This window comes from Rhamphochromis longiceps, linkage group LG4, assembly GCF_057381845.1.
Source record: "Rhamphochromis longiceps isolate RC_006_pf linkage group LG4, R_longiceps_female_GT1.1, whole genome shotgun sequence".
In the NCBI taxonomy this organism is placed as follows: Eukaryota; Metazoa; Chordata; class Actinopteri; order Cichliformes; family Cichlidae; genus Rhamphochromis; species Rhamphochromis longiceps.
Genome location: NC_140560.1, coordinates 30,029,676 through 30,042,268, shown reverse-complemented (window position 1 = coordinate 30,042,268; position 12,593 = coordinate 30,029,676). Strand labels below are relative to the sequence as shown.

The following is a 12,593-nucleotide window of genomic DNA, read 5'->3' as shown; positions in this document are numbered from 1 at the left end:
AACTCCTCCTCTATTCCACAGTCTGGATGGGAATTTAGTGAAACGAGCTAAAAAAGTGTGTAAAAACTGCTAATGATGTTTGGAGGTTCCCAAAGGAATGTATCACGAGTCATCACTTGTGAAAACAAGCAGCCAGTTGAGTAATCCCCAGTGACTGTAGCATCAGCCTAAGCAAGACAGAACATGAAAATATTCCACAAGCTTTGAATAGTTTTACTAAATTCATTTTTGGGGATGGAAATGGACTCATAAAAGATGGGGAAGACTAGAAATTCTAAAATACAATTTTTTTTCACTAAATCTAGTAAGTATTGACATAGAAAATAACATGTGAGATAAATTTTAAACTGCAGAGGAGTAATTTTGTATGATTTTGCTAAAATATGCTGCATAATAAAAACCTTATTGGAAATTTGATGCTAACCATGTAGTAAAAAATTTGCACAGTAATGTTTTTATTCCCCTGAGTAAAAGTAGAGATTACTGCTAAATCTTGTGATCATGTAATATTAGGTGCTTGCTTCTTTGTGAGATATGATTTCTCACAGTGGATGGGGTACTTTTGTTTCACGATGGACACGCCTGTGCTTGTGTTAGCACAAGCACTGTGGAGGTGTAATCACACAAGTCAAGTCAAGTCAAGTCAACTTTATTTGTCAATTCTGCCACATGTGCAGGACATACACAGAATAGAAATTGGGAGACGCTCTCTGCAAGACCTGAGAAAAAGAAGTTGACGCTGCTGTCTGGCACAACGCACATATTTTTCTCTAAAAGGTACCTAATTATGCTTACTTATAATAGGACTCGAACTTATTTCTGTCTTGGTTATCATCTGTAAAAACAACGTTTCTCTTGTTCTCGTATACTTAAGGTATACTCGTTTTCAAACACGCCTACGTCATGTTAAGTTAATTCTTATGAGAATATTATATTTGAGGAGAGATATAAACCAGCTTTTTGGAGGTAATTAATCTTTTCAGCAATTAAATGTGTTGCTGCTAGCTGGTGAACTGTCAGTGGGTATTGTTCTAAGCTTTCAATCCTGCTTCTCTTGCAGTCAAGATGCCAGAAACAGCTGAGGCTGTGTCAGCCACTCTCACCACCAACAGAAACTGCACTATAGAAATAACCAATGTCAGCGGTAGCTACTGCCTCATTAACCCCAAGTAAGTCTGCAAATGTCTTTGTCAGTTTAACACTTGTAAAACTGATTAATTGAGAAAATAAATGGATAGCATTTAGGGCCAGACCTGAATGGCTGAATGTTTACTTCATAAAACATAAATCAATGAATGACATTGCAGGAAAAACATTGTGATGAACAATGGAAACTTCACAACATTATACATTAAGTTCACTAAAATGCTGCTTCTAAGCTCTTAAAAGCAACAACAAGTGACATGTCCTGCAATTCATAATTAGGTTTGGCTGCCTAGTGTTTGTGAATCACTGTTATTAAAAAAAAAAAAAAGCATAACTAAGTTACATATATGTAATTATTATTTTCTTTTGCATAACAGCCATGTATAATTTGGGGGTCACCACAATCTCCACCTTGTGTTCTTTCTAATAATTCATAAACCTAAATTTCACAAGGAGGGCTCAATGGCACTGCAAGCAAAATGCAGTGCACCATCTATTATAACATTAATAAAATATTAGTTTTATATAGCCACCTACTGTATTTCTCAACAATGTAATATGGATTTCCCCCCCTCCGACCACAAAAAGGAGAAAAAAATTAATAAAACACAGCAACAAAATAAATATAAACAATTCATGTCTATTGGAATCTGTGCCATCCTTCTACATTTATCTAGCTGTGGGAAGACAGGCCATATTTTGGATGGCTGGTTTTCATGTGTGACATTACTTTGCTGAGAACATCCACCTATCCATCATGCAGTGACACACACTGCCTCATTGCACATCGCATGCAGGTACACTCACTGTTGCTTAGAAGTCCACAGTAGTACTCCCAGTCACACTCCATCCATCAGCATAAGATGTTTCACCCTGGAAAGCCCAACACTCAAAAAGTAAATTGACAATCTCCACAAAAGTTACAAAAGTGTGTTTTTTCATCAAAAGTACGAGAAGTGTGACATAAAAGTTGTTAACTGATTAGTATCCTCTGCACACGGCCATTAACAACCAGAAGAGTCTGTTCAGTGACAGGTTGCTTCTCCCAAAGACAAGAACTAACAGACTTAAAAACTCCTTTGTCCCACACGCCATCAGACTGTTTAACTCCTCTCTGGAGGGGAGAGGGAGGGGAAACAGGAGGACAAAGGAGGGGGGAACAACTAAGCTGTAGTGCCTCTTCACCTCACTGTGCAATACCTTTTGTGCAATACTTTTGTAAATAGTCAACGGTGCAATAGACTCAATACTTGAAATGTGCAATTCACTTGTATTTTTATTTTTATTCCTATTTATTCTATTTATCCCCTTCGTATATTTTATTTATATTGTCTCTGTATTTATATATATGTGTGTGTGTATAACTCTGTAACTTCTGTCGGTGCTGTGCTTTTTTGGAAATCGAATTTCCCAGAGGAACCCACCCGAGGGATTAATAAAGTTCTATCTTATCTTATCTTATCTTAGTGACGGTAAGGATTTATCTCTTGCTCTAATGTGTAGGGTGTACATGAAAAGTGGCTTCTGTCAACACCCGCCCCAGCCCACGATTCGTACCACCAAGACAGAAGTGTGCTCCTTCACCAAGGATGACAACACTGCCACGGGTGCCGTCGGCATTCTAACCTACGATTTGTTCCATATGCAGTTTGCTCCGAGCGCATGGCGATCATGTTCTCTGTGCCTTTTGACCACAACCTGTATAAGAACCAGCTGGCCATGGGTGTGTTTGAGCAATCCCGTGCTTGTGACAAACAGCTGTATGACCGGATGTATGATGGGAAGGATCTCAGCAACTTCACCCGCTCTGAGGCAAATGGCTGTGGGCTGGAGTACAAGGCAACATATGTTGACCTGAGGGCCACAATGTCTACTGTTGGAAAAGCCATGGTTAAAGTGGAGCTCTATGATAAAATGGGTCATTAGTGTGCAGTCTACTGGTGTTCTGCTTTTCTGTGTTTTCTTGTTTTTCTAGTCGCAGAAAAATAAACTTCATTTGATTTGACGACTCTTGTCATCCTAAAAAAAAACATTTAGGAGAAGAGGAAGACTGATTTTGCTGTCATCTGTATTTTGTGTCTGCTGAAAGATATCAATATCTGACAGCCACCTCATTGATTCTCCATTAGCTTAGCTCTTGGGCTCATGTACACGGAATACTCTATTTTCGTTTATTATGGTAATAAAACATTCAGACCCAATGCTTGTGCTACTTTGAGTGGGATATGTTTTCATTCATATGCTTTCATTATTACTGATGAACTGTAATCATTTTTTAATCTCTTATCTGGATCCGTCCAATTCTAATGAGCAACAACAGATGGAAGATGTTTTTTTAATTTCTACAAAAACAATATTGTTCTTCCTTCGCTGTTAGACTCTCCATCTTGCTTGATTGTGTGGTATTTGGAATGCAAGAGTTTCAGCAAGATACTAAGCAAAGTATCGCTCCAGAAATGTCTGTCCCAACTTGTTTCATCTGCTTTTTTTACTGTTTCACAATACAAGAGGAATGACAGTCCCAAAACACATTCATGTCTTGTTATTATAGTCTTGAAGGGCTCACCTCAGTGGTTGGGATCCAATGGGAAATTGTAGGAAACTGTTCAATTTAGCCACAGGCTAGGGTGTGGCTGTTTCATCCCACAGGGGAAAAGAGTAATATTTGTTCTCATAGTCTTCTTTTCGTGTGGGTCGTGTGTTTGGAAAGAGGGTGTGCTATCCTGTATTTAAGCAGGGTTGTACTTCAATTGGGAGGGTTTTCTGAGTGATTAATATATCCTTGGGGGGGAAAAAAAGAAAAAGAAGAAAAAGACAAAAAAAGGAAAACCAACCAGCAACTTTTACTGTTTTTGGACTTCAAGTACTAACAACGCTTCTCAGCAGGTAAGTCACTTCATTTAGGGAAAATACATTTAGAACAATGACTCTCCTAGCTCTTATAATTTGTAAGATATATAGAACTTTGATGAGGCTTTTGTTTGATTTCTTTAATGTATCTGTTGATAAAATGAGTGATCATGTTCTTTCATTTTCACTCTAACTTTATCACTGTGTAGTACTAATTATAAAGTACTGTCACTGGAGTGGTACACTCTGTTAAAAGACTGCAGCAATTCTATGTTCTCTTGTAAAATCTCATTAGCCTGTGAAATACACTATTTTTACGCAGTGACAGTCGATGTGTGCTTTTGAAGGTCAGCGGAATGATATTAGAGTACATCATCAGAGACGAGGTCGAACCTGAGTTCTATATTGTTATAAGTTTATTCCTATGATTCTCACTGCAGTTAGGAGGAAATAAACATCCATGTTACAGGTATGAGCTGGTTGACATTTAAATTATTTTTTATTAGATCAACAGAGCTCGCAGCCACTGCAACATGACAGAGACAGCTGAAGCTGTAGCTGCTGACGTGAGCAGCAAGAGAAGTGTGACCATCGAAATATCAAATCTCACTAACAGCTACTGCCTTATGACTTTTCGGGCTTATATGAAATACATAGAAGACCAAAAAAAAAAAAATGTTGAATGCATTTTTCTATTTGTGTACTAATTAGGGTATACCTTGAGAATGGGGATGCATACAACCCACCGCAACCTACAGTGCCCCCTCTAAAGACAGAGGTTTGCACATTCACCAAGTCCAGCAGCAAAGCAACAGGAGCTGTTGGTGTACTGACCTATGACCTTTTCGAGAGGTCACAGAATGACTTCGCTGAGACTGTGGCTCTCATGTTCTCCGTCCCCTGGGACTACAACCTGTACAAGAACTGGTTTGCAGTGGGCATCTATAAAAGGGGCCGTAACTGTGACAAGGATTTGTACAAAGAAATGTACTACGAGAAGAATCAGCATGAACATGGGTTTGTCAGGGAGGAAGCCACTGGGTCAGGAATCAATTACATGGGTAACCGCCTAGATATCAGGGCCACTATGTGTCCTCTAGGCAAAGCTATCATGAAGGTAGAGGTGTGGGATAAGCTTCTTACACCCATGGGCCAGCAGGCATATTAAAGGGCCCCTTGATACCAGTATTTTTGTCATGTTTCCTGACAGCAGAATTCATTCTCTGCCTTCTGCTTCTTCCTGGTAGACTGTTTCTAATACAGCAGGCATTGTTGCTGACATGTGTCTGTATACCTGGATATTACCCTTCAGTAAATCTGCTTAAGATATGAATTTAGTTTGTTTATAAATTCACCCCCCACCCTCCCAGCCCCCGATCACACACACACGCACACACTGTATAATCACAGCTTCTCTCTGTTGCAATAGCATTCAGTTTTAAAATGGAATCTTTAGAAATGGAAATCAAAGGATGACTCACCGGAGGATGAGGGCATATAGCTTAATGAAATACGCTGAAAGCTTGTCTGTATTTACCTTGACACTGTAGTCTGAGGAATAAAATAAACCTTTTTTCTGAAGCTATTTGTGTATGACTGTCTGTTGACTGAGTTTAGAAGATGCAAAGGGTTTAAAAAATGAGATTTCCAAAGCATGCGCCATGTGCTGTGCATTTATAAAGGCTTCATAAGGATCAATCTGAAGTGGGATTGATATAGACAAAAACAAAGGGTCCTGTTTCTTTTTGGGTGTCCCCTCCCCCCATGGCTGAATTCTACTTCGTCAAAGTCTTGGTATCACTTGAAAAACAATTGTATTATTTATGAAATTGTAATAGCTATTAGCTATGTTACGGCTAAATTACAAAATTTTCTGTAAAATCAAAGCATTCAATATCTCTAAAAACATGCAACGCAAGTCTGCGTTACTGGTTAGCCAAAAGATCATTCAGTATGCATGCCAAGTATCCTTGGGATAGATACTGTATGACTGGGTGAATGAGGCATGTTAAGTGCTTTGAATGGTCAAGTAGAGTAGAAAAGTGCTATTTTAGAACCAGTCCATTTACTGTTAATTTGCAGTAATAACTTGTAATGTAAGCTCATTACTTAATCTTTACGAAGCAGTAAACCTGAGATAACTTACATCTGCTTTCTTGTGATTATCATCTTGTCAAGTTGGATGAGATTTGGGTGAAGACCCTATTTTTGTAACTTGTGATACTTACTAAAAGCTTATAACTATTTAATTGGGTAGAAATTACCATCTTGTTGTGTAATGTCGTCATCAGATTTTATTTTCCAGTAATGGCACAGCCAATTCTTTGAAGAGACAGTCATTAACCTTAGGGAAATTTCCCTGTGAGCTTGTCACAAAGAAGGCACAATATCTCCTCTTAATTCACATCTTGTATGAGGTTATTATAGGTTCTGCTTATTCCGTCTACAATCTCAATACTGCCTTCCTGATTCTGTTTTCCCATTAGATTTATGGTGGTTTCGCCGTATTAACAGTTCAAACCACAAAGAAGCTCAGATCAAAGGTTCTGCACTCTGTCACCTTTGCATTTGCATAAAAGCCAAACATAGAAAAGAGGCATAACCTCAGCATGTTTAAGCACAATCCCTGAAGCACTGTTGAGTGACACTGGAGAAACGAAACAGTCCCTATAAACAGATGGGAACACTAACAAGAAACTTTTAGGTGTTTTTTTTAGGTATTAACTTAAGGACAAATGCCTGCACATTCCTTTCAAATTTTCCTCTTCAATCTCTCCTTAGCATTTACTATACCTGTGCACACAAGTACACATTTATTATTTGCATCATACTGTTTACTGCATGTGTTTGTGTAAGTGTGCTCCAGTATTTGCATCTACATTAGTATGTACAGTATGTGTTTGCACCCTTTTGTGGTGAGCATCTCTTAGTCTGGATACGCACCTGCGCCTGCAGATATTTCATATCAAATGCATTCTTTTGTGCATTCTTTTGTGCATTATGCGATTTGTATTTTGAAGTGAAAAAATCTTTGGAGAACAGTGCAGGATTAGACCCTTAAGCAAGGAAGAAAAGATATGAGAATTTTTTTTTCTAGGTAGATAAATATAAGAGGCTCAGCATTTGAGGACTGAAACAGATGCTAAACACGAGGGAATCTGACTACTTTTCTGATAAAACCTTCTGTTCCAATCCTTCCCGGATGTTAAGAGGCAAGGGAAGTGAATAAAAGCACGAGAGGAGCAAAGTCACCATGTCTTTTTATGAGACATATATCAGCTGATCACATTTAAACGACTGCAAGGTTCTAGTTACAAACACTACAGGAAGTTGAGAAAAAAAATTTTAAAGCACACAGCAACTCAAATAAAATTGGAAAACATGGGAAAATATAAAAACTGTTATTTATTTGCATTTTTAGGAAGCATTTTTACTTTATAATAGCATTTTCTGCATTATTATATCACAAATAATAATTATTGAATTCATTTCTGGCACTACTAATATAGTGGCTACATTTTTCATCAATTTTCACTTTATTTTTAGAAAAAGAAAAGAAGACACATGAAGCTTTGGAAAGGAGTGGCTTCCTTTCCATAATCCCCACCTGTTATTTCCTGTGTCTATTTAACATATTTTTTGATAATTCATTCTTAATATTAAATTTCAGCTTCCAGTTTATTTTGTTTTACAGTGATTCTAATCGCCAACAGTGTTTAAGAAATATATTTGTCAATCTGGTCGTGCAAAAGAAATTTCCATGATCTAAAGTTTGACCGTGGGCCTATACCTCTGTGTAAAAATCACCCAGGTTATAATCAGCTGCATAAAAGATATTATTGCCCCTTAAAATAAACAGGCTTCTACTTAAAAAGGTTAGTTTTTCAGCATCGTCAACAACAGAATAAGCTCTCAAAGACTGCCATCTAGAGGCCTCCTACATATATTATCTCACACAATTACCTGCTCTAAGCATTTTAGAGACAGCTGGGGGAAAGTATTTGGGTAAAAACCTTTTCTAAACTCTACAGTTTGTATACGACATTCATAATATAATATGTCCCATGAATAGCTATTTCAAATTCTTGGTTTTAAGAGGTAAAGCTGGCTTTGTGTCCTTCAGAAACTGATTACTCCGTGTCTCCTTCTCCTACCACCAGCTACAAACATGTCTTGACATCCAGCAGTGTCTGGTACACTTTGATAGTTTGCTGTGCATCTGACCTGATGTGTGTCAGGCTGGTACCCAACACCTGCAGCCCCAACTCTGGAGCTCAGTTTCAGGCTTCAGTCTCAGTCAGGTTCAGTTTCTGTAAGAGTGGGGGGAAAGGGGGAAGGTTGGCTTACACAGACGTGCTTGTTTGTTTTGTTTTCAAAGATTTATGCGGTTTATATTTCACAAACTCTTAATAATTCCTTTAAGCTGATACATGAAGGTCAAATGTCATGTTATTCCTGGCAGGGAACTGTCATACCATTTTAGTTTGTTATTTTTGAATCTCTCAGCATGTAGAGTGACACAGATGTGTATCATGTAACAATACCGATAGCCTGAAGGAAAACACTTAGGTGTTCTTTATTTTCAGAAGTTTTACATTAACAAAATCATTCTTGATGCTTTGAATCCTCTAAATATTTTTAATCTTGTAAAAAAGGATAGCGATTTGAATTTGAAACGTTCAGCTTTTTTTTTTATTAACACTAAGCATATTCATTTAAACTTGAATTTATCCTGTCAGTCGACCTACTTTCCTTTTTATACCTTTAAGAAAATAAAATTTCAATGCAATAACCCCTACATAAAATTGCTCCATAAAGTAGCTAGAATTGATATTTTTATGCAAAAAGCATTAAGAAAGGATATTTGTAGTGATGACCTCACAGAAAAAAAATAGTTAAAATAAGTGAAACCAGGCTTCCCTTCACACTGAAGCATTCCCATGATTCCCAGCTCATTATTGGTTATCCTGCTTGAACACTTGGTTTTTTGACTGTTTGTTTTTTTGCTCAGAATTGCTCACAATATCCAGCTGTTTTGAATAAAAAGCACACTTATTGTTTCTGCCCAGGGCAAATTGGCAATTAAAGTAGCAGGTTTAGTGAACAATGTTCAGTATCTGCTGGATACAACAAAGAAGGCGTTTTCTCACAAGTTTGCAGTATCAGCTGAAAAAAAATGTGTGTTTACAGTTCATATATATATATAATTTGCTTTTTCAGGGATAAATGTCTCAGGTTCCTCATCAAACTGTTGATCTGCAGGCTGCTGCAGGCCTTGCTCCTTTTCATCATCACTGGAGAACTGATGTTTCTGGCTCTTTTCATTTTCATTTTCAGCTGGCAGTGAAACAAGGTTATCCATGCTTCATATTTCTTTGAGTTTATTCTGACTGATCTAGCAGCCGTTTTCATGTCAAACCTAGCTGAATGTACAGTCATCTGCTGCCAGCATGGTGTCAGCCAGCTGAAGGGTCAGCTCTGACACAGCAGTACCAGCTGCCTGGCTCTCACACAACAAAGTAATTACTCATGTCACACTGAATGACTCACATCAGTGGGTGCGATCTTTAATTTTCATCAAATCTGGACAAACTCCAGTGTGTATGTGTGGCAATAATCTAGCAAGTGGGGAAAAAAACATGTGTCATGCAGAAAAAGTTTATTAGGCATCAGGACATCTATAAATCAAATTAAATATCACTAATTGATCAAGAACCTGATATAGGCTGACTTAAGATTCTCCCTTTCATCAGTCATACATGAATCCCCAGTCACACTATCAAGGGCACATATGAAAGCCTGCAGCAGTTGATAGATGCCCTAACATGCCCTCATTCCAACCACACTGCCAGATCACTGGGGTATTGCAGTCATGGGTTCCCATAGTGAGATGATCCAGAAGCACCTAACAAAGAGCCAAAACTCAACACCGTCAACCAGGTGCACAGCTGAGGCTCACTGGTCCCTCCTACTGAGCGAGAGGGGGGCAGTGTATCTTTTTTTTGCTCTAAAAAGTTTATTTCAGAAATACATGTTGGTGTGTTCATGGCTTTTCTATGAGAATTAGTTTAACTAGAAACTAATTCCAAAACAAGGTTAGGTTTGATAAAAAGGCTGTTTACATTTTATGCTCTGTAAAATCTAAATGCAATCAGAATGTAATTATTTGAAAATATCTTAAAACAAGAGTTCATTCACAATGGAACACAGAAAACTTGGTTTAAACTGGGAGATTTTACAATTTAAAATATTAGCTAATTTTTCATTTAAGTACAGGAACATGTTTAGAGAAAGTTGGAACAATGGCAAAAAGTTCTGGGAAAGTAAATGGTACTAAAAAGAATCAGCTGGAGGAACATCTTGCAGCTAATTAGGTGAATTGGAAACATGCGACTAACATGATTGGGTATAAAAAGAGCATTTTAGAGAGGAAGAATTTCTCAGAAGTAAAGATGGGTAGATATGTATAGTAATTTCTGAATGTATAGGGGTGGAATTAGTAGCTTACACATCTGGAAAGACACCTTCAGTGCTGAAAGATATATACAGGTTTTAGATTAACATATGGTCCCATCCCATTTAGGGATTTCAGTGCAATTCAGGTAATTTTATATAGTGCCACATCACATATTTGGTGATTTGGCACTATATAAAAATTTGGTGATTTGGCACTGTATATAGTGCCAAATCACAACACCAGTTGTCTGAAGGCAGTATATGCTGCATTCTGTATCAACTAAAGGCTTTTCAATGAGCCTTTAGAACTCCCTGATAATAATGAATTGCAACAATCCAGCCTAGAAGTAATAAATGCATAAACTAGGTTTTCAGAATCACTCAGGGATAGGATATTTCTATTTTTAGACATTTTGCACAAAATGCAAGAAGGCAGTCCTTCTACATATTTGTTTAATTTGCATATTTAAGAACATATCCTAGAGCTGAGGTAATGCCATACAGAGCAGGTATCTGGTTGGACACCATGTTTCTATGATTTCTAAGGTCAAGTTTTATTTGAATTTAGAAGCAGAGATTAGTGTCACCCAGGTCTTTTGTCTTTGAAACATTCCTGTAGTTTAACTAGTTGTTGTGTGTTTCCTCTGGCTTCATGGATGGATAAAGCTGGGTATCTTCTGCATAGCAATGAATATGTATGCCGTGTCTTCTAATAGTACTGCCGAGGAAAGTATAATATAAATAGAATTGGTCCCTGCACAGAACCTTGTGGAACTCCGTAATTAATCTTAGTGTGTGAACAACACTCCTCATGCGCATTAACAAATTAGAGTCTATTCGATACATATGATTCAACCCACTACAACTACGATTTCTGCAGTAAACTATTGTGATCGATTGTATCAAACTGCACTGAGGTCTAGCACGACAAGCATAGAGATGACTCCATTATCATAAGAAGAGTATTCATAACCTTACTAATGCTGTCTGAAACTCTTCAAATTAACCGTTTCTCTGCAGATTAGTTAACTGTTTCACAACTACTCTTTAAATAATTTTAGAAACAAAAGGAAAGGTAGAGATGAGCCTATTAGCTAAGTTAGGTCAAGTGTTCCTTTTTAAGTGTAAACTCTTTTTGAAAAGTCAAAATGAGCTAATATGTTTCTTAAAATATTGCAATCAAATCATTGCATTTTTTTTACTTAAATTTTTCAACTCAAAACAGGGTCCCTATGAAAATGCATTTGGATCAGCCGATTTATACTCAGCATATTATCTAATAGTACTGTGGTATATCTAAGAGGTTGGAGAAGAAACTATTGACCTCATACACTTGAAACGATTCCTGTTGAAATGATAGTTCGTGGCGCTACTACAAACCAATCCCAGATCCCTCAGAGAACATGTGTTGTTGATACATATTTAATATGTACATGCCTCTAAAAATAGAAACATTCAGAAGTATGTCACTATTTTTCTTTGTTTTATTGATGTGATGGGAAGCATCTCCCTTACTAAAGTGAGACACCCACAATGTCTTCCAGGAAGTTTTGATTTTGTTATGCTTTTGTTTTGAAGTCCATTAACCACTCTCTTTTTTGAGGTCAGCTTCCTGAAGGCCTGATTCATGGAGTGCACACACGATTACGGCCTAATGATGCTCACCTGAAAGGAGTTCTCCAATTATCCACTGCTAGTGGGTTAAACCATCAGATGAGAGCTGAGGGTGGGATCGGGCTGAATCTTCAATTTGGTTTGATTTAGTTAGTTTGCATATTATTTAGCTGGGGTGTGTTTGTAGTCAGATATATGTGAGCTGTGTTAAAATAACTACAGTATTTGTCTTTTGTAGCTGGACTGTGTCAGGGGAAATCTTTTAAATTTTATTGGTGGTGGTATGACCTGCACCTATTTAAGGAGGGGTTTTCTGAGCAGCTGCATTGGTCATTTTTAGATGTGTCACTGGTGAGCGTGTTAAACCTCTGTATGTGTAAAAGAAATATATTCAGAGCTCTGAGCAATGACTGTTTTTTCCCATTTGGTCCCCTTCACATTACCTTGCGAGCACTACATATATCTATTTGTTTATATGGTTTGGCTTGTTTGTGGTATTTTTATTACTGTTTTAAGCCATTAAATAG

The 12,593-nt window shown here is 37.5% G+C and overlaps 2 protein-coding genes across 2 annotated transcripts; both read left to right on the top strand.

Moving 5' to 3' along the window:
• Positions 1 to 630: 630 nt before the first annotated feature.
• LOC146671980 (uncharacterized) lies at positions 631 to 3,607 on the top strand. The gene is given in 4 exon segments (XM_085405261.1): positions 631 to 777; positions 1,061 to 1,169; positions 2,650 to 2,792; positions 2,795 to 3,607. Coding segments are annotated over 3 exon segments (525 nt in total). The 5' UTR covers positions 631 to 777; positions 1,061 to 1,065; the 3' UTR covers positions 3,073 to 3,607.
• A 174-nt stretch (positions 3,608 to 3,781) lies between these two features.
• On the top strand, positions 3,782 to 5,591 carry apnl (actinoporin-like protein). Its single transcript, XM_085405260.1, has 3 exons — positions 3,782 to 4,032; positions 4,503 to 4,626; positions 4,701 to 5,591. Exons 2-3 carry the CDS (start codon positions 4,530 to 4,532, stop codon positions 5,162 to 5,164), a joined length of 561 nt encoding a protein of 186 aa, XP_085261386.1. The 5' UTR covers positions 3,782 to 4,032; positions 4,503 to 4,529; the 3' UTR covers positions 5,165 to 5,591.
• Positions 5,592 to 12,593: the final 7,002 nt, after the last annotated feature.

What these genes read in the sequence shown, in the direction of transcription:
- apnl (XM_085405260.1), top strand. Translation starts at nt 4,530, where the DNA reads ATGACAGAGACAGCTGAAGCTGTAGCTGCTGACGTGAGCAGCAAGAGA. An exon ending in TAACAGCTACTGCCTTATGA is followed by an intron (nt 4,627 to 4,700) that starts CTTTTCGGGCTT and finishes CTATTTGTGTAC; the next exon opens with TAATTAGGGTATACCTTGAG.